The sequence below is a fragment of the Nannobrachium achirus genome (assembly GCF_963921795.1).
Source record: "Nannobrachium achirus genome assembly, chromosome: 3".
NCBI lineage: Eukaryota > Metazoa > Chordata > Actinopteri > Myctophiformes > Myctophidae > Nannobrachium > Nannobrachium achirus.
Genome location: NC_137812.1, coordinates 51,982,922 through 52,002,050, shown reverse-complemented (window position 1 = coordinate 52,002,050; position 19,129 = coordinate 51,982,922). Strand labels below are relative to the sequence as shown.

The following is a 19,129-nucleotide window of genomic DNA, read 5'->3' as shown; positions in this document are numbered from 1 at the left end:
TGGCCAGGAGAGGCTTTTGGGCTTCAGGCTGAGCTACTTTGTTACACAAGTATGCAAGTGCATGCAGACAGACAAAGCATACACACATATGCACCAGCTCCCTCAGACATGCACACGCATTGGCAGACATACCTGCCCACCTACACACCCACCCGTGGCGTGCACACACACACACACACACACACACACACACACACACACACACACACACACACACACACACACACACACACACACACACACACACACACACACACAACATACACTTAGAAAATGATTTATGATTATGATAAATGAAGAAAAAAAATCACATACATTTTCTTTTTTTTTTAGTCATGAAATGTACAAATAATATTGTGAAACTGTAGGATTGCCTACTTGGTACCAAATCAGCTGGAGAGAACACAGCTAGTGTAGCTAATTGTAAAATGTAAAAATGATCTGCAACCACATAGGTGATTGACACTTACATTCCTAATCCTTTGCCAGAACACAGAGAGTACCTACACAAACACCTTTCCATGCATGTTTTGACAAGCACAATTCCCTGGTATGACATTTTCTTAACGTAATTCAACGTTTACGTCAAGGCTCCGGCTTGGCAGAGGTGCAGCAATAAGCAATATGTTTGATATCAGGATCTGACAACTAAATTAGATCCATGCTGCTCTAAAAATGCTGTGACCGGTTAGGCTGCATAAACACTTGTTAGCTTAGACTCCATGATTGTGTGTGTGTGTGTGTGTGTGTGTGTGTGTGTGTGTGTGTGTGTGTGTGTGTGTGTGTGTGTGTGTGTGTGTGTGTGTGTGTGTGTGTGTGTACATGCGTACGCGCGCGTGTGTGCGTGCGTGCGTGCGTGCGTTCATATATGCTTGCGTATGTGTGTTATTACCTGGTAGTCATATGCGGTACTAAAAAGCACGTTGTTAGCGGTGGGGTGCCATTCAATGAGTCCCACTCTGCGACTGTGACCCTGCAGCTCCTTCCATGGTACCGTCAGGTTCTTCAGCACACCGTGAGGAGGGATGTCCCACACCTTCACCTGGTACACACACACACACACACACACACACACACACACACACACACACACACACACACACACACACACATTCAAACTTCTAATAGCACGTAATAAACAGAGACAACAGAAATCCTACACAGCGGGATGCATCGTTATACTGAGGTGGGGTCTCCCCCCTGGCCCTGAGTATAACATAATTCTTCAGTAAGACAAACAATACTGTACATACAATACAATACATGTCAGTAAACGCTCCAGTAGCAGCAAAAGGTATAAAGGAAGGTAAGGAGGAGTGGGGGGCGGGGGACAGAGGATGCTACTACCAAGGTATCATAAGGTGTTGTACTGTATCTACTGCCCAATCGTATGTATTTCGAGGTCAGTCATGCTTTTACATTAGTTTTGAGATTGGGTAGGCTAGGGTAGTCGCAACGGGTTCCTAACGCCAAATTTCCTGAGGAGCTGTGTCTGAGGCCTCAAAAGATGTCAAAACGGATGATGAGTTTGGGTAGGGAGTTGTTTAGTTACTTTTGTTAAAAAAAAAGTCAATCCTGAAGTCAAATAATAAAACCCTTAGGATGTGAGTGCCATGCACTAATTTTGCGCTTTGGTTCCTCCTAAATCCAGGGCCGTAACATCAGTTTACAGTTATATTACTGTGCATAATTTCACCCACACGTATACTGTACTTCACCTGTGCAGGCAGCCCGGGAATAATTGCACATTTCTTAAATATTTGATATCAAGTTAATTTCTTTCCACATTTCTCTGGGCTGGGGATATTGAAGAGTCATTCTGCATGTTTTGCTTTGACCCAGTGTGTTTAGTCTGAGCTATGGAATGTGTGGAATGCAACACTGTCCTTAATTTACTGCCTATGACTAGTTTGACGAGTTATATAAGTGTGTCCACTCTGCCTATGACTAGTATGACGAGTTTGTAAAAAAAAAAGAAAAAAAAAATCTTTTTGAAAAAAACTTTTTTGAAAAATTATTTTTGGACCCCATCAAGTCTAGTAAGCATGATTTCAATCGCGATTTTGCATGTTCAACCCCCATACAACCCCATCTTTCAAACAGGGCGGCCATTTTTGATTACATAACATGTAAAACATAATGGCTATTATCTCAAGAATGCCTGAACGGATTTCCAATCGGATTTTTTTGTTTGAAAGCTGTGAACAAACTGCACAAACATGGTGCATCATCTGTGCATGGGCGTGCATGATCCGTGCACTATAAATTACATTGAAGTCTATGGAGGCTTCTGGCGGGGAACCCTGATGGGAGCTGTTTCAAAATGGCAGTAAATGAGTTTTTTAACACACTAATGAAATGATCGTCCTGTTTCTGCATGTTCATAACCAATCACAATACACACAAGTGTGTTCCATGTTATGCATGTATTAATTGTGTGATGTGTTTACTTGATGTGTGTGTGTGTGTGTGTGTGTGTGTGTGTGTGTGTGTGTGTGTGTGTGTGTGTGTGCGCGCACGCGCGCGTGTGCGTGCGTGCGTGCGTACGTGCATGGTGCGTGTGTACTGACCGTGGCATCCTCGGAACAGGATGCAATGCAGTAGTCATTGAAGGGGTTCCATTTGATGTCTAAGACGTTTCCTCTGTGGCCTGATACTCTGGGGTGATGGGGGTCCACTTTCCCTGTCTAACAAACAAGCAGACACACAACACAAATGTTGAGTTACAACATGAGCAGTCTTTTGTCTTAATAAATGTCTGTTTTATCAATAAGACAACATGCTTTGGTTCATTTCATGCCAAATAGGATAATATTGTACTGCTGTAAACTCGTGAATAAATGTAAGTGAAGATCTATTCCCACACTATTAAAATAATAATAATAATAATAATAATAATAATAATTGTTTAAAGTATATCACGCGTGAAGTATGGAGGATCCCAAACTATTCTCTCCGCTAATGACTATTACATGTTATTCTTTAAGGACCACCAGATGGAAGCATTTTGGAAGAAAACTTGATGTGTTTCTATGTAGATTTTGGGAGAGGGCCGTTTCAATGATCTTCCGATGTTTAGATTTTAGTTCAGAGTAGTTGCAGAGTACTAGTATGCAAGTGGTAAACACAATGATAGAGGATAAAGAATTATGTAGCAAGGTTTGTGTAACCATGACTCATGGCATAGTAGTTACTACTTCAAATTTCTAATCTTTGACTTTTCATTATTATCGGCGTCAATATTTAGCTATACAGTATATTGTCAAACGCAGATCTCTCTCTCTCTCTCTCTCTCTCTCTCTCTCTCTCTCTCTCTCTCTCTCTCTCTCTCTCAGCATTGGCTTTGGCAGTCGTGTATCGGTCGGGCTTTACAGAGAAAAGAAAATCCCATTTGTGCAGCTGTGATGAAAAACTTAAAAGGAACAATAAAACCATGATAGGCAGGTAGAAAATTGAAATGTATGACCATAAATTGCGCCAGTTATGATGTAACATGGACACACATTTTTTTCCACTCCTTTCAAACAAACACATGCTCAGACATAAAGTCAAATTTGTAGAATGAGCATAAAAGGAATTCTGTATCATGGCTTGTGAGAATTGGACTCACAGCGTAGGACATTTTTTAACTTAATTATAGTGTCCCCATCAGGCCAATTGGGGTCATAATTTTGTTTAAAAAATATATATATACCGGTATATATATATATATATATATATATATATATATATATATATATATATACATACACACACACACACACACACACACACACACACACACACACACACACACCGTATATAAGTACGTACTGCATGTATATAATTCATAAGAACATTGGCCAATATATCGGAAAATAAATACATTACTCTCTCATTGGCATCGACCCTAAAAACTCAGTATTGGTCGGGCCCTAGTTGAGAGAAAGAAAATACCATTTGTGCAGCTGAGAATGAAAAAAATCTGTTATAAAACCAGCTCACCCCAAACAAAAGAAACTTGAAAGGAACAATAAAAAGCAAGATAGGCAGGTAGAAAATGGAATTGAATAACCATAAATTGCACCAGTAATGATGTAATCTGGAAACATATGTTCTTTTCACCACTTTCAAAAAACACACGCACGCACGCACGCACGCACTCACGCACGCACGCGCGCGCACACACACACACACACACACACACACACACACACACACACACACACACACACACACACACACACACACACACACAATTTTCTCCTTGTGATGTAACTCACAGACCGGCCAGCCATGGTGATTTGAATAAGACGACCTCATCCTATACAGGTAAGGACATGCAGTCTGGCCTGCAGACACACATCCCAGCTAACTCTGACAGTAGCACAAACTCAGAGAAATGTATCTTTTATTAACCACTTGACTCTAGCCTCCCTGCTCTAGTGGTGAACATTTGATGAAAATAGCGGACTTACAAGCTCACACCACATGAGCGTGAACTGTAGATCGGCTGTCTTCAGCAAAGAGTGTGAGCCCTGGGGGACCCCGTTCAACAAAGTATATAGGGTTTAAGCGTTTAATCATGCTGTATAGTCTGTATTGAAACTAACCTCTTTGAATTGTTTACACAGAAACGGGTTCCTCCCGACCCACACACACACACACACACACACACACACACACACGCACACACACACACAGCCACTCTATAGCGACCCCTTTGGACGTTAAAGGTGTGTTTGTCATAAGAGAATGACATAAGCACTGCCCTGGGGCCTGTTGTGCCATTACTCCATCCCCAAAATGTACAAAATACACAATATGAACAAGAACATTTTGTGCTTGGGGTAGGTGTGTGTTTGCCTCAATACTGTAATGACACAAGCACAAGCCATGAGCCCCACAGCCATACAAAAGTAATAAGTGTGTGCGTGTGCGTGTGCGTGTGCGTGCGTGCGTGTGCGTGCGTGGCGTGTGCATGTGTGTGTGTGCATATGTGTGTGAGCGTGCAATAATGTGTGCGTGTGTGCACACACAGGTAGGACGTGAAGGATAAAGATGGTGGATGCTGTAATTGCACTTTGTTGAGAAGGAGAATGAGAAGGAGGGTTTTAAAAAGATGAGTTATGTCATTCCAAAGCTCATATGCAATTCCTGCCCACGCCAGGAGGAGAGGTGATAAATCCAAACAACCCCCCTTTTAAAAGAGACAGAGAGACAGAAGTAGAGAGAGAGAGAGAGACCGAGGAAATGAAGGAAAATTGGGGAGTGCTCTTTGATGTATGGCTCTGGCTGGGAGAGATATGAGAGGACTGTAAATTCAGCCAGTGTGAGAGCGGGGAGGTCGGCTTGCAAAGGCCCTGGACGGGCACACACTTCAAAGAGCACTCAAAGTTTACTCAAGCAATCTTAAGGGATCACTATTAATAATGAGAGATCATTCTTAATAACGTGGGGGACTATGATAATAATTACATATAACATACCTCTGCTTAATGAATCACGTTTATCACTTAAGATAGTTTTAGCGTCCTAAGATTAAAAAGGACCACATATGTTGAAAAGGGCTGGCACAGGTTTCCTGAAGTTCGCGTTCAAGCGCAATTCACCCACCTCCAATGAGCATAGACTAGAGACATTGCCGCACCACTCTTTGGATATTCCTTCCTATGCCTATCAGAGACATGCACCTGTTAAAATGTGTTTTGCTGCATTCTGTGTTTCTTTTACCGTTTCATTTATGTTTTATTGGTTTGCTGTCTTACTTTTTCAGTGTCCCATTGGCAAGCAGTTTGGAACCATGGTCTAAAAACTAAGTTTAGCAACGTTTGACTTCAATAAATTAAATCTCTCCAGCTATCCAGCATTTTATTGTGAATGAACTCTGACCAAAGTGTGAGTATTGGATTACAGCCAGGGATTTACTTTTTTGGCTTCACAGCTCCAGCACTACATCAAATGGATCAATATCTATAGATGGAAGGACTCTGAGAGCACAGCTGTCTTTTACAGGTGAGCAGAGAGAGAGACCCGAGCAGAGATCAATTTAGGTGGAAGAATTAACATTGCAAAAGTATCAATGAAAAACACAGGAAACACTGTTGACTTAATGAAAAGATAGCGTAATGTGCTGAAGCAGCTATATGTTACATAACAAAGCATGAGTGAGGAATACTAACGCTTAAAGGGCTAGAGCACTTTGGTAGAAGTTTGGGTTGTATAGTTACCTTGCCATGATGTAACCCCAAAGGTGGAGGCAAGAAAAGAAAGAAAGTTCAACTTCCTGTTGATTTTACTATTTGAGGATCCGAATCCATATCCACAGACCCAGTCCAAAGTTTTTTTAACACCACTTTATATTGTTTATATTTAATATTACCAGCAGAGTTTCAAATTACAGTAGTCAATTTTGAAGTTCCATGTGTTTGTTTGTTAGTTTGTTTGTGCACCTGTGTCCATAATTCAAATTAGCCTGTGGTCAGCATGCTTTGTTTACCTACAACATCCTATACGTGACAATAGGTTCTACCAGGTTGGGAAGATAGTATGATGCATACTCACATGATGGAGAGACAGGATGAGAAAGGCCCCGCCCCCAGCGCACTCTGTGATGACGGCCAGGAAGCGTGGGTTGACCGCACAGAAGAGGTTGTCCTGGACCGAGCGTGTGATGGGCACGCCATCGTAGCAGCTCTCCTTGGTGGCAGTCTTACCGAAGACATGACGGAACTTTGAGCTGCGGTACTGGGGACGCCATGACATCTGGAGACCAGAGAGAGAGAGAGAGAGAGACACACACACACAGAGAGATTAGTTTATGCGTAATATTAGCGCATAGTAAATATCTTAATGGTTGCCCTCCAGAACGCAGTTTAGGTCTAGTTTATTTATGCCATGCTAGCATATCGTCTCTGTCGGGTGAAAACCCTGTATGTCCAAAACCGTTCGTTTTGCATTTATCATTTTAAAAATGATTTAAACTAGTGAAAACAGCCGATCTACAAGCGAGGCGTATTGTGCTTGTAGATCTGCTGTTTTCACTACTTTTGTGCGACTGCCTTGTATGATGAAGCTGGGCTGTACTTTACGAAAGAACGTACACATTTGAAATTTGGAGATACAAGGTTTCCGCTCGACAGCGACGATATGCTATTGATGTAAATACATATAAACAGTTACAATAGATAGTATTATCAACAACACATATTTTAAAATAATACAAAGAGCAGTGGTGAGGGAAAGGACGGGAAGAGAGATTCAAGTGAAAAGTGATGGGAGGAGAATGGCAGAAGAGATGTAGTGAGTAGAACAATCTTTCCAAAAGCAAAACATTATTGTAGACAGAGCGGTAAAAAAATATAAGTGACATGGTCACTGAGACATGGAAAAAGGAGAGATGGGGACTCTGGGGAGTTAGTTTTTGGGGGTATTGATATGAAAAGCTAGACCAGAGAGGAATGACATTCAACTCAGGCCTTTATGTGCTTAATGCTTGAGTGCTTTCAGGATGCCCCCTCCATCTCTCAAAGTCAATTAGACTCTTTCTGCTTTCTAAAGAGCACAAGCCGTCCACACTCCACACCATTTTGTAGTTTCTATTCGAGAGTAGGAAAGCTCAGGGTGAAGTATTCTAATTTTACAGTTCAAATGTCCCATCCTGGATTGATCATGGAAAAGAGCTGCATAGCCAAAAATAGGACTGACAAGGTACAGACAAGCGGAACATTTTTTTTTCCAACCCAAAGAAACCGGTACCGCTGTCAATTTGACAACATTGAATAAGCGATGACAGCAAACGTGAGTTCCCCATATCCACGTGCCTGTTTTTAGGCGCTCACTTTGACAATGAGCCAGCTAGTCGATGTACATGTCATTAGCGTGCATGCTAAGTGGTTGTGGGACGGAGTCTGGCGAGCCATCATGTCTGCTGCGCCGACGCTCCCCGCCTCCCTGCCTCGCTGCTGCATGGTCATTATTTATGAATTAGAGGGGCGGACGAGGGCTGATGGATGCAAGGTTAAATGCTACACAGACACAAACATGTCTTGAGACACAAGAGAGAGGGAGAGGGTGATGATAGCGTGGAGAGAGGGGCAGAAAGAGGGACAGAAACTGAGGAGGAGTGGGAAGCAGAGATTAATCCCACCAGGGTGCTGTTCTAATAATACGGATGTTGTGTTCAGTCGCAGTCCCCTTGAGCAAGGCACTCATTTCACGGCTCAACCACTGTAAGTACTAATTCACGGTAAATACTGTAGTGAGTAGTGACGCACTAAAAGTATTAGATCAGCTAAAAGGCCATACAATATAATTGTGACAATGATGACAGCTGAAACGTAAACATAAACTAACCCTAAACCCCCAGCGGCTGAAACTCAAGCGGATTTACCCGAGACGTGTCACACGTGTCAGAAACAATACTGGAAACCTCACGTCAATGACATCATTTTCTGGGTTTCTGCGGAAGGGACAGGACTGGCCGTAGGCCAGCCAGATGGTGCCTTCATAAATACATGACCGTGAGGCAAACACAATGACATCACTGCGAGGGAAAGTAAAAATAACAGTGTTTGGTTAGGGTGACACGGGCGTGGCTGGAGCGCGGCTGCTGGCCAAACAGTCAGATCAGGAAGCAGGGGACAATAAGGGACCATGTTGATGTTTCAGGGCATTTTGCTGAATTTCATCTGAAACTGTCAGACAGGGGCGTCACAAGTGAGTTACTAGGGCCCAAAGGTGGAGGGGCCTTGATTATTTTATACTTTAGCTATTGAAAAATAGCAGATATACAAGCTCACCGTGCGGCACCGAGTGCATGAAAATGAAAATGTATGCCAATCTTTGAATAAATGTATTTTTTAAGCAAACATTTGTAACTCCAATTTTGCTTCTGAGGGGGAACTAAATATTTTGAGATGGGGGTCCGTGGCCAAATACATATCATTTTGGGGGTCCTTCACGTGAAAAGGTTTGAGCAGCACTGACATAGAAACATTTTTTAGAAGTTTGGGTCCTCTAAATTCATGACGTCATGCGTGCACGCTGTTTTTATTGTTAATTAGTGTAATAGTGTTTGCATATGAGGCGTGCGTGCGTGCAGCAAAATAAGTGTGGGCTCACCCAGCCAGATCTTATTTTATTGTTGTTATTGTTGAGTTATTTTTTGTGTTTTGAGATATTTTAGTATTTCAGCATGAATGATGATGCATTTTGCATCATATGAGTCATCATGCTGCATCATATGATGCAAAATGCATCATCATTCATGCTGAAATACTAAAATATCTAAAAACACAGATTGAACACAAAAAATAACTCAGGATTGTGTTGATCCTGTCCCAAACAACAATAAAATAAGATCTGGTTGTCCCAGAGGTGAACTGGCCCTTTAAGTATTAATAATATATTGCAACTTATTCTCCAATAATCAAAAAACAAAGCCAAATTCATTATATTTTCGTGACCACAAAATCTTGCAAGGTTATTGGGATTATCAGTTTGGCCACAATCATATAAGCCCTACAGGGTAATGAACCGTAAGGCCGCTAGAGTCTGGTATGTCTGGCATAAACAGTGAGCTAAGTCCAGAGTAAAACAGACAGACAGAGACAGAGAGGGTGGCCGTGGTTCGAGACGCTCCACATCTCCATTTACTCTTCCCCCCTATCGTCTTCTACCCCCAGGCTGGTGGAGGCATCCCAGTGCTGTCACTCTGGAATGTTCTGGCCAGCGTAATCACCTGGAGCTTCGTTAACCTTTCTCAGGTGTGTGACTCAAACCCGCCTCAGGACACCGTCACTCCAACGCAGGGGCGTCGCACCAAATTCTGGGCCCTGGGTATTTTAACTATTGAAATATAGCAGATATACAAGCTCAGAGCACCGCGCTGCGAGCTTGTAGATCTGCTATTTTTGAAAAATCTTGAAAATGTGTGCAAGTCCTTGAATATCTCAAATACTTCTAAGGCTTTTTGAAAAACCTATGTTTCTATGTCAGTGGTGCTCAAACCTTTCATGTGAAGGACCCCCAAAATTATATATATTTGGCCACGGAACCCCATCTCAAAATATTTAGTTCCAGTGACCCCCCAGAAGCAACATTTTAGTTACAAATGTTTGCTTAAAAAATACACAATATTCAAAGATTTTCACTCAGTGGCGTGCGGGAAGCTTGTATATCTGCTATTTTTCTATATCTAATGTATACAATAATTCCAGGCCACTCTGCCTTGGGCCCTAGTAACTCAGTCCCACTCCCCCCCCTTGTGACACCCCTGCTCCAACGCAAAGACAAACCGTCCCCAGCTGCTGCCGCTCTTGCACTGTTCACAAAATGGAACAAAGCACGCTGAGGTAAATGATAAAGATCAACCTGTTCTGAATATTTCTTCTGACTAACCGAACAAAACGACCAACAGTGGAGAATGTGGTTCGTTAAAGGGTATCTGTCAGCCCACACATAATTGTGCCACTTTAATTTTGTTATGGGTTTTGTTTGGCAATACATATTGTGATATTTAATAAAACAAAACAATAGTTACATAGTTTTACCAGAGATATGCCACATTTATACATTGGAACTCTTTCCTGTTCCTCACTCATAGGAATCAGAGCACATTGCTGCAAATGATAGTGATTGTTCATTCGCTATGCACACAGTCCAACAACAGTTATTCATCAGATGGATTTGATTTTTTTGTTCTTCAAGATTAGTCATGAAAAATGCAAACTGTGCTATTGTAATCTGCCTGAGGCACGATGACCCACATCCATACTCTGTACGTAATCTTTTAACTATATAATCACTCTCAAGCTGTGTAATCATAGATGTGTTTATGTGTTTTCTCTGCATGTTATGTGCTTTTCTCCTTATCAAGTAACTAGTTTGTACTGTATCTGATAATCATGTTTTCTATCTATTTCTATTCTTCTCCTATGTTACTTACTTCTATATAAGTTATGGTTGTGCACATGTTCGTGCATGTGTGTGTGTGTGTGTGTGTGTGTGTGTGTGTGTGTGTGTGTGTGTGTGTGTGTGTGTGTGTGTGTGTGTGTGTGTGTGTGTGTGTGTGTGTGTATGTGAGAGTGTGTATGTGCGTGTACATAGAGCAGCAGTTATCCATGAATTGTGGCATTCTATACAAGGAAGCTTTGGTTATTATGTATGCATGCATGTGTGACAGTGTGTATTGTATGTAACGGAAAGTGAATACATAATCATTCACACACCTTTTTTTAAACCCACCTGCCCTGTTCTACCACCACAAAACCATTGGCTTGTATACGACGCCTTTCAAGAATCATCAAAGAGAAATTAGGCCGACTCCATAAAGTGCGTCAGGAATGACCAGCTGACTCAGCTTCAAAAGAAAAAATCATAAATTCTTCAAACTAAGAGTTCAGTTACAGTCACATTTAGTACTGGGGGTGTAAATCAACCGTGATTACAAAAAGTGGAAAGACAGGCGGCTGACAAGACAGCAGTGTGAAGATAATATGGCCTAATCCTATATGACAAGTGAAATATACTGGGTTGACGATGACGCTTTAATGATTATTTACTTGCAATCACTAGTATCTAGGGTGAACTGAGCACACGCAGAACGTGTCAGAATCAGAATTCAGTACTGTATGTCAAGATTGGACTGAGTCTTTGCTGACTGAGCAGACATTGAGGGGCTGGGTTGGTACAGACAGCAGTTGGTAAAGCTAATCTTGATATGAGTATATGTGTGTGTGTGTGTGTGTGTGTGTGTGTGTGTGTGTGTGTGCGTGTGCGTGCGTGTGCGTGTGTGTGTGTGTGTGTGTGTGTGTGTGCGTGCGTGCGCGTGTGTGCGTGTGTGTGTGTGTGTAGTTGGGTGGGGGGAGGGGTGGAATTGCACAACCAGAAACTAGTGCCATAATCATTACCAACTAATTAATAATGTTGATTTATGTTTCAAATCTGAACATGAATAGTTGAGATTCTCTGGATGCTAGGTAGGTTGTGACTACACCCACCGCCCACACACACACACACACACACACACACACACACACACACACACACACACACACACACACACCACACACACACACACACACACACACACACACACACACACACACACACACACACACACACACGCGCGCACACACGCACACACACACAGTTACGCTGAGCCATGAAGTTCCATTTCTGCAGGGATTTAACAGCAGGTGCTCAGCATGCTGCGTGACAGCCAGCCCGTTTGGTTCTCAACACAGAAGTGATGATGAAAACACTAGCTGCTCGCTGGCTATTTTTAACACCGCTTCTTGCTGATCAAAACGCTGTCAGCCACCCTCGCTGACGGCACGGTACCGCGATGCAGGAAGCTTCTCGACAGGCTTCATGTCTCGCGAGTCGGGATCAATGTGAGAGGAGAGTGCCGTTAGTTAGTTATCCCTCTGTTAGGCGTTCAGTTCAACCACTTCAACCTCTGGTCACTTCTATTTCTGCTCTGGCCACCTTTATGTCTATTTGAGGATCAGAAGAATCATTTCTGGAAACAATGGCACCGACCCACGGGATCCGTAATATAATAGGTTACTTGTGTATAGCTTATTACAGGGCATGCAGCGTATCATGGTAGAGTTCTCAATGGGCCTGAAAATAAAGGCCCGGCCTTAACTGGGCCCTAACTGGGCCAGCACATTCCATATGGATGTCAGACATGTGGCCAGTCTATGACATCAGTTTAGGTTTTAGCCCAGTCGGACCACCATTATTGACATCCAGTAAAACATTAAAGTTCTAAACTTCTAAAAACTTAAAGAATATTCACAATATTTGAAGTATATTCAGAGATTTATTTCCTTGGCCTACTGGCTGTGTGCATGTGAAATTTGGTGCAGATTTTGGTTTCAGAGATTAGACATGGACAAACGTACAGACAGACACAGCTGCCACGCTGTAAAAAAAAATCACACCCGTGTGAACTGAGCGGTGGTCGTGGAGGCTGTGCAACAGCACTACTGGGTGGGTGCAGCGGGGTTAGTGTGCTTTACAATGCTGTAGTTTCTTCACACACTCTAATTTATTTGACCCTAAAACATTCAGTTTGTTAATAATAATAATAATACTTGACCCCACATGCTGACCCACCCTTCCCCCCTGTGTGTGTGTGTGTGTGTGTGTGTGTGTGTGTGTGTGTGTGTGTGTGTGTGTGTGTGTGTGTGTGTGTGTGTGTGTGTGAGAGAGAACAACAGCGCCCCTCCCTTAACATGTGTGGTCAGAAAAGGTACTGCAGCCTTGAGGCTACATACAGACACGGACGGACGGCCGGCCGGACGGCTGGACGCACACGGCCACGTATAGGAGACGGTGTGACCACCGCTCAAAAGGTGCAGTCTGAGGTCTACAGATGAAAAGTAATATATTTTTAAAGTTCCTATATGTACTTCCTAATACTGAATGCACGAGATTCTGATACCACTGTTGTTTGCAGAGTTGTCTGAATGTACAAGTTTGCAGAGTCAGTCCATATACCATATCTTCTCCCTCCCTTCATGCTATCCTGTCCCTTTAAACATGCACCATAAAACATTAACAGCCACTTCTCTACAGCCCATCCACTGAATGGCAGTAGCAGCAAATTGTACCAGTGGGAAGGAGAGTTCAGAGTTCAGAGTTCACCTGCAATGTGAAGATACTGGCTACCTAGCTGGCTCTTATTGTGCCTGAAGCTGTGAGCCTCTAACAGCAAAACCTCCCAACAATCTACTACCAATATACACCACTTCCAGTACACCTCTCTTCTAATACACCTAAATCACCAACAAAACTTCCTCATCTCAAGTATTCCTGCACTCAAACTTTCCTTGAGTTAGTTGTGCGCTGCTGTCGCCTGCCGAAAATAGCCAACCTACAGTATAAGCTCACAACACCGGGACAAGGTATACTCCAGCCCCACAACACATGTCTATTCCCCTCATCACGTCTTCATGACACTGGTAACTCCCCTTCTCCAACCCCAATCCCCAAAACCTCCTGGCAACCAGCCAAGCCTGTAGTACAACCCCAGCCCCCCTGCAATGTCCCCCAAGTTGGATTACCTGTTCTGTGTTTTGTAAGCGCTCAGAGCGAAATTCAAGACCCAAGAAGTACAGGTGGGAACATATGTTGTGTAGGTGTAGGTGTATGTGCGCATGCGTGCGTGCGCGTGAGTAAGTGATGCGTGAGTAAGTGATGCATTCTCACTCATAGTCTACTCTGCTCTGACCTGTCTGATGTCATACGCTGGCTATGGCCTTGTAAGGGGATAACAGCTAGACAGGAAATACAATAGGAGAGACACACTGTAGAACGCACGTGTAAAATGCAGGTCCCCGTAGACTAGATTGAATGTGTGTGTGTGTGTGTGTGTGTGTGTGTGTGTGTGTGTGTGTGTGTGTGTGTGCTGTTTGTATGTGTGTGTGGGGGGAAGGGACATGTGCCAGACCAACAGCTACTGAAATGTAATATCACAGCTTTCAGCACCTGTCATCCATTGTAAGAAAGTTAAGAATGTATCTGTAAATTCTAAAATGTTCTACTGTGCTTGCTGTGCGTATGGTTTGAACCACAATTATGACAGAATATAAATTTCTAAGTTTCAATGTAAGGGGAGCGAATATACCGCATAAGCGAACCAGCATTTTGGGGGTTTTGCGATCTAAATCAATTGACTTTGCATTTATACAGGAGTCTCATCTTTTAAAAGAGCATTCCAACCGATTGGCTAATAAACATTATCGTGTTTTAGCCTTTTCAGCTGCTTCTTCCAAAACCAAGGGAGTAGCCATATTGGCTAGACGTAACCTTAGGTTGGATTTTTTGGGTGATTGGTCTGACAGTGACGGGAGGATAGCTGTTGCTAAAATCCGCTTGGAGGGTAAAATGCTAGCACTAGTCTCTGTGTATGCTCCAAATGTTTTAGACAAAGAGTTTTACAAATTACTAACTAAAACCTTATTGGAACTGACGGATTTCAAAATCATTGTTGGTGCTGACTTCAATGCAACATGGCAACATAACCTAGATAGATCCACTGGGGTAGAAAGCAGAGAACAAGCACTAGCGTCTGCAGAACTACGTGCTTGGGCAAACTCAACTGGCTTACTCGACATCTGGCGTTTAATGAACCCAACGGTTAGAGATTTTTCTTTTCTGTCGGGTAGGCATGCTTCATTCTCTAGGATCGATTACGTTTTTGCCCCTGTTAGCTTGTTTCATAAAATTGCCAAGGTAGAGTTGCTCCCAATGTCACTCTCGGATCACAAGGCGGTGCTGTGTGTTGCTTCACTGAAACAGGTTATAGATAGAGCTCCTAGATGGCGGTTTAACACCACACTGCTGCGCGATGCGGCATTTGTAGCTCAGTTTCAAACTGGTTTGCGTGAATTTATAAATATCAATACAGGCTCAGTTGAGGATCCCAGAATTCTTTGGGATGCAATTAAAGGCTTTATCAGGAGTAATACAACCCTCTATGCGTCCACTCAGAGAAAATTAAGGTCAGCCAAACTGGTGGAATTGGAATCTCGGTTTTCTACTTTGGATAATTCTCTCCAAAATAACTTTGATGTTAGTACAGCAACTCAGAGGGAGCTAGTTAAGAAAGAAATTAACTCCATTCTCAAGCGCCGCTCAGAATTTCAAATGAAACGCACAAGGCAAAACTACTATTTTAATAGTGCAAGACCCAGTCACTTACTGGCTTTACGTCTTAGATCCAATGAGCATTTTGCTGATATTGTTAGTGTCAAATCAACAACGGGAGCCATGGTTACAGAACCCAAAGAGGTCAATGCCACGTTTCGTGCTTTTTATGATGAGCTCTACACCTCCGAGGTCATTCACGATGATGCAGTATGCAATAATTTTTTATCCAACATACAGTTACCAACCCTTAGCGAGGCGGATGCGGAAGCCTTAGATAGACCGCTCCATCTGGCGGAATTACAGGAAGCTGTGCTCGCAATGCGTAGGGGCAAGTCGCCTGGTTTGGATGGGATACCCCCTGAACTTTATGCCATCTTTTGGGAAGATCTAGGTCAGCTGATGCTAGACATGTTTCGATATGCAATTGAAAGTGGCTCTTTCTCCAGGGATGTGAATGTAGCTATTATATCATTATTGTTGAAGAAGAACAAGGATCCCACAGATTGCGCAAGCTATAGACCGCTTTCACTTTTGAATTCTGATCTAAAAGTTTTTGCTAAGGTGCTTGCGCGTCGCTTGCAGGGTTTTATGACCACCTTAGTACACTGTGATCAGACAGGTTTCATAGGAACTAGACTAGCCTCTGATAATGCTAGACGACTATTGCATATCATCGATAGGGCTAAGGAGCTGAGGACCCCCGCCGCAGTGTTGTCGCTCGATGCGTTGAAGGCTTTTGATCGTCTGGAATGGTCTTACCTGTGGGCTGTACTAGATAAAATGGGATTTGGTGCTTCATTCATACATTTTGTTAAAGTACTTTATTCTAATCCGTCAGCGATGGTCCTAACCGGTAAGATCTGTTCGCCGCTATTCACGATTGGCAGATCTTCGAGGCAGGGTTGTCCCCTTAGTCCTCTCCTTTTCGCACTTTCACTCGAACCCTTGGCTCAGACAGTGCGTCAGTCTGCAGATATTACTCCTGTTTCGATTAACAACACACAGCATCGCATTTCCCTATATGCTGACGATATTCTACTGTTCATTGAGAATGCACCACAGTCAATTACTCACGTCCTTCAAATCTTTGATCAGTTCAGTTCCATTTCCGGCTACAAAATTAATTGGACGAAGTCAGCCCTTCTACCTCTAAATGATCAGATGAGATCTGCTATCCTGCCGCCCATAATCCCAGTAGTAAGCCAATTCAAATATCTTGGCATAGATATTTTCCCCTCTCTTCAGGCTATTGTTAAGAACAACTATGGTGACACTCTAAATAAGATTTGTCTTGATTTAGATAGATGGTCATCTTTGCCCAACTCTCTCCAAGCTCGAGTTTCAATCATAAAGATGAATGTTCTTCCTAGGGTTAACTTTGTAAGCTCTATGCTCCCTTTGCCACCACCGCCGCAATACTGGAATAAGCTTCACTCTTCGATATCTAAGTTTGTGTGGAAAGGGAAACGCCCTCGTCTTAAACTTTCTCTATTACAACGTGCTAGAGATGATGGCGGCCTTTCATTGCCCAACTTTAAATTTTATTATTGGGCCTTCACGCTCCGCCCCCTTTTAAATTGGTTTAACCCAGCAAATAAGGTTTCTTGGAGAGAGCTTGAGGAGAGTTTAGTGCAGCCTGTTGAATTGAGAGATCTTATCTATTCAAACATAACTACACATCAATGCAAAGTTCGCTTTGGACCTATCATTTCTCATTTAGTGGCAGTATGGAGAGCAGCTGAAAAGATGTGTAAGATTGATTGTAAATGGAACTTATTTTCCCCAGTGTTCAATAATCAAAGACTTTTAATCGAGGATCGCCCCATTCGCTTTCCAAGGTGGAGGGCTAAGGGGATTCGTACATTAGGGGACTTATTTGATAGAAATGGTTTACGACCTTTTCGAGATTTGTGTGACATCTTCAATCTGCCTGGAAATACCCTTTTTTTCTACTTCCAACTGAGAACGTCCATGAGGACCTATGGGGTCCCATGGCAAGCTCCCCTTAGATTGCACCCCTTCCATGAGTTTATCTGTGATGGTAACAGAACAAGAGGTTTGGTTTCCACCCTCTATGGTTTTTTACTAGACTGTAGTTATGGGCCCCTATCTGTTGATACTGTTTGGAGGAATGATGTACCAAATTTGGACCCTGACTTTTGTTGGGACACAGTGTGGTCTAACATTAGGCTATCTTCTAGAAATCCAGACCATCAACAAATTCATTTAAATTTTGTTCATCGGACTTATTTAACTCCCCGCAGACTATGTGCTATGAGGATTTTGAATAATCCCAACTGCACTCTCTGCGCCTCAAATAGTATTGGTACCTTCCTTCACATGGTTTGGGAATGCCCAAATGTGTCGTCATTCTGGAATATGGTTGCCTCAAAACTTTCAACTATTTTTAGTATTAATATCATATCTTCTCCTTCTTTATTTTTATTAAATGACGTCTCACAGTTGCAACTAAACAATATACGCAAGCGCATCTTCTTTGCTGGATTAACGGCGGCGAAGAAGATGGTAGCTACGCGGTGGAAACCTCCTCATACGTTAACGTTTCGCCAGTGGGCCTTAACCTTTCTAGATATAGTATATTTAGAGCAGTCGATAGCAAGGTTACACGGAGCAAAAGAAGAAAACATTAATATGTGGTCGGACATTGCAGATAAGCTTAAGGCTATGATTCAAGAAATCACTATATAGTGGTAACAGCCTAGCACAGGCATGCACTATTGTACATTCCGTGTTGGTCCGGGGAAAGGGGGTGGGTGGGTTTTCTTTTCCTTTTCTTGTTTTGCTATTGTTTGTGTTTGTCTGTTAATTGCATTTTTCTTTTGATTAATGTTTTACTTTTTCTTGTTCTATTCATATGTATGTCTCTAATTTCATGTTATGGAAAATAAAAATAATTGATAACAAAAAAAAAAAAAAAGAATGTATCTGTGTGTGTGTGTGTGTGTGTGTGTGTGTGTGTGTGTGCGTGCGTGCGTACGTGCGTGCGTGCGTGTGTGCGTGCATGTGCCTGCGTTTGTGTGTTTATTTTCATATTTACCCCATTTGAGCTGTCCTTAAATCAATACAAATTAAGTTGTTCCTCTTATTATCATGGTATGTAGTACACACTTATGCATAATGCATGGTTACACACACACACACACACACACACACACACACACACACACACACACACACACACACACACACACACACACACACACACACACACACACACACACACACACACACACACACACACACACACCTAATGTCAACACATAATCTTCATGCAATAATCATTCTTTTAATTTTATATAAACTTAAGAGTCGCTGAGATACAGCTCCATTCATTCACTTCTACAGATAAAACTACAGATATTCCTTGGCTGATTTTTATGGCTGTACGAATATACAACCTGACAAAAGTAATGTTTAACTAATATAGGAGTATGGTGGACGGGGTGTGGCGATATGAATGGAA

The 19,129-nt window shown here is 42.5% G+C and overlaps 1 protein-coding gene across 2 annotated transcripts in view; it reads right to left on the bottom strand.

The window, feature by feature from the left end:
* Positions 1 to 19,129, bottom strand: part of coro2aa (coronin 2Aa) — a 50,410-nt gene that overhangs the window by 12,311 nt on the left and 18,970 nt on the right. For both annotated transcript variants that reach the window (XM_080722070.1, XM_080722071.1), the window contains exons 2-4: positions 6,544 to 6,744; positions 2,571 to 2,687; positions 893 to 1,042 (exon numbers count right to left, since the gene is read on the bottom strand). In XM_080722070.1, coding sequence (XP_080578196.1) covers positions 893 to 1,042; positions 2,571 to 2,687; positions 6,544 to 6,744 — 468 coding nt within the window. The remainder of the gene's footprint in view (positions 1 to 892; positions 1,043 to 2,570; positions 2,688 to 6,543; positions 6,745 to 19,129) is intronic.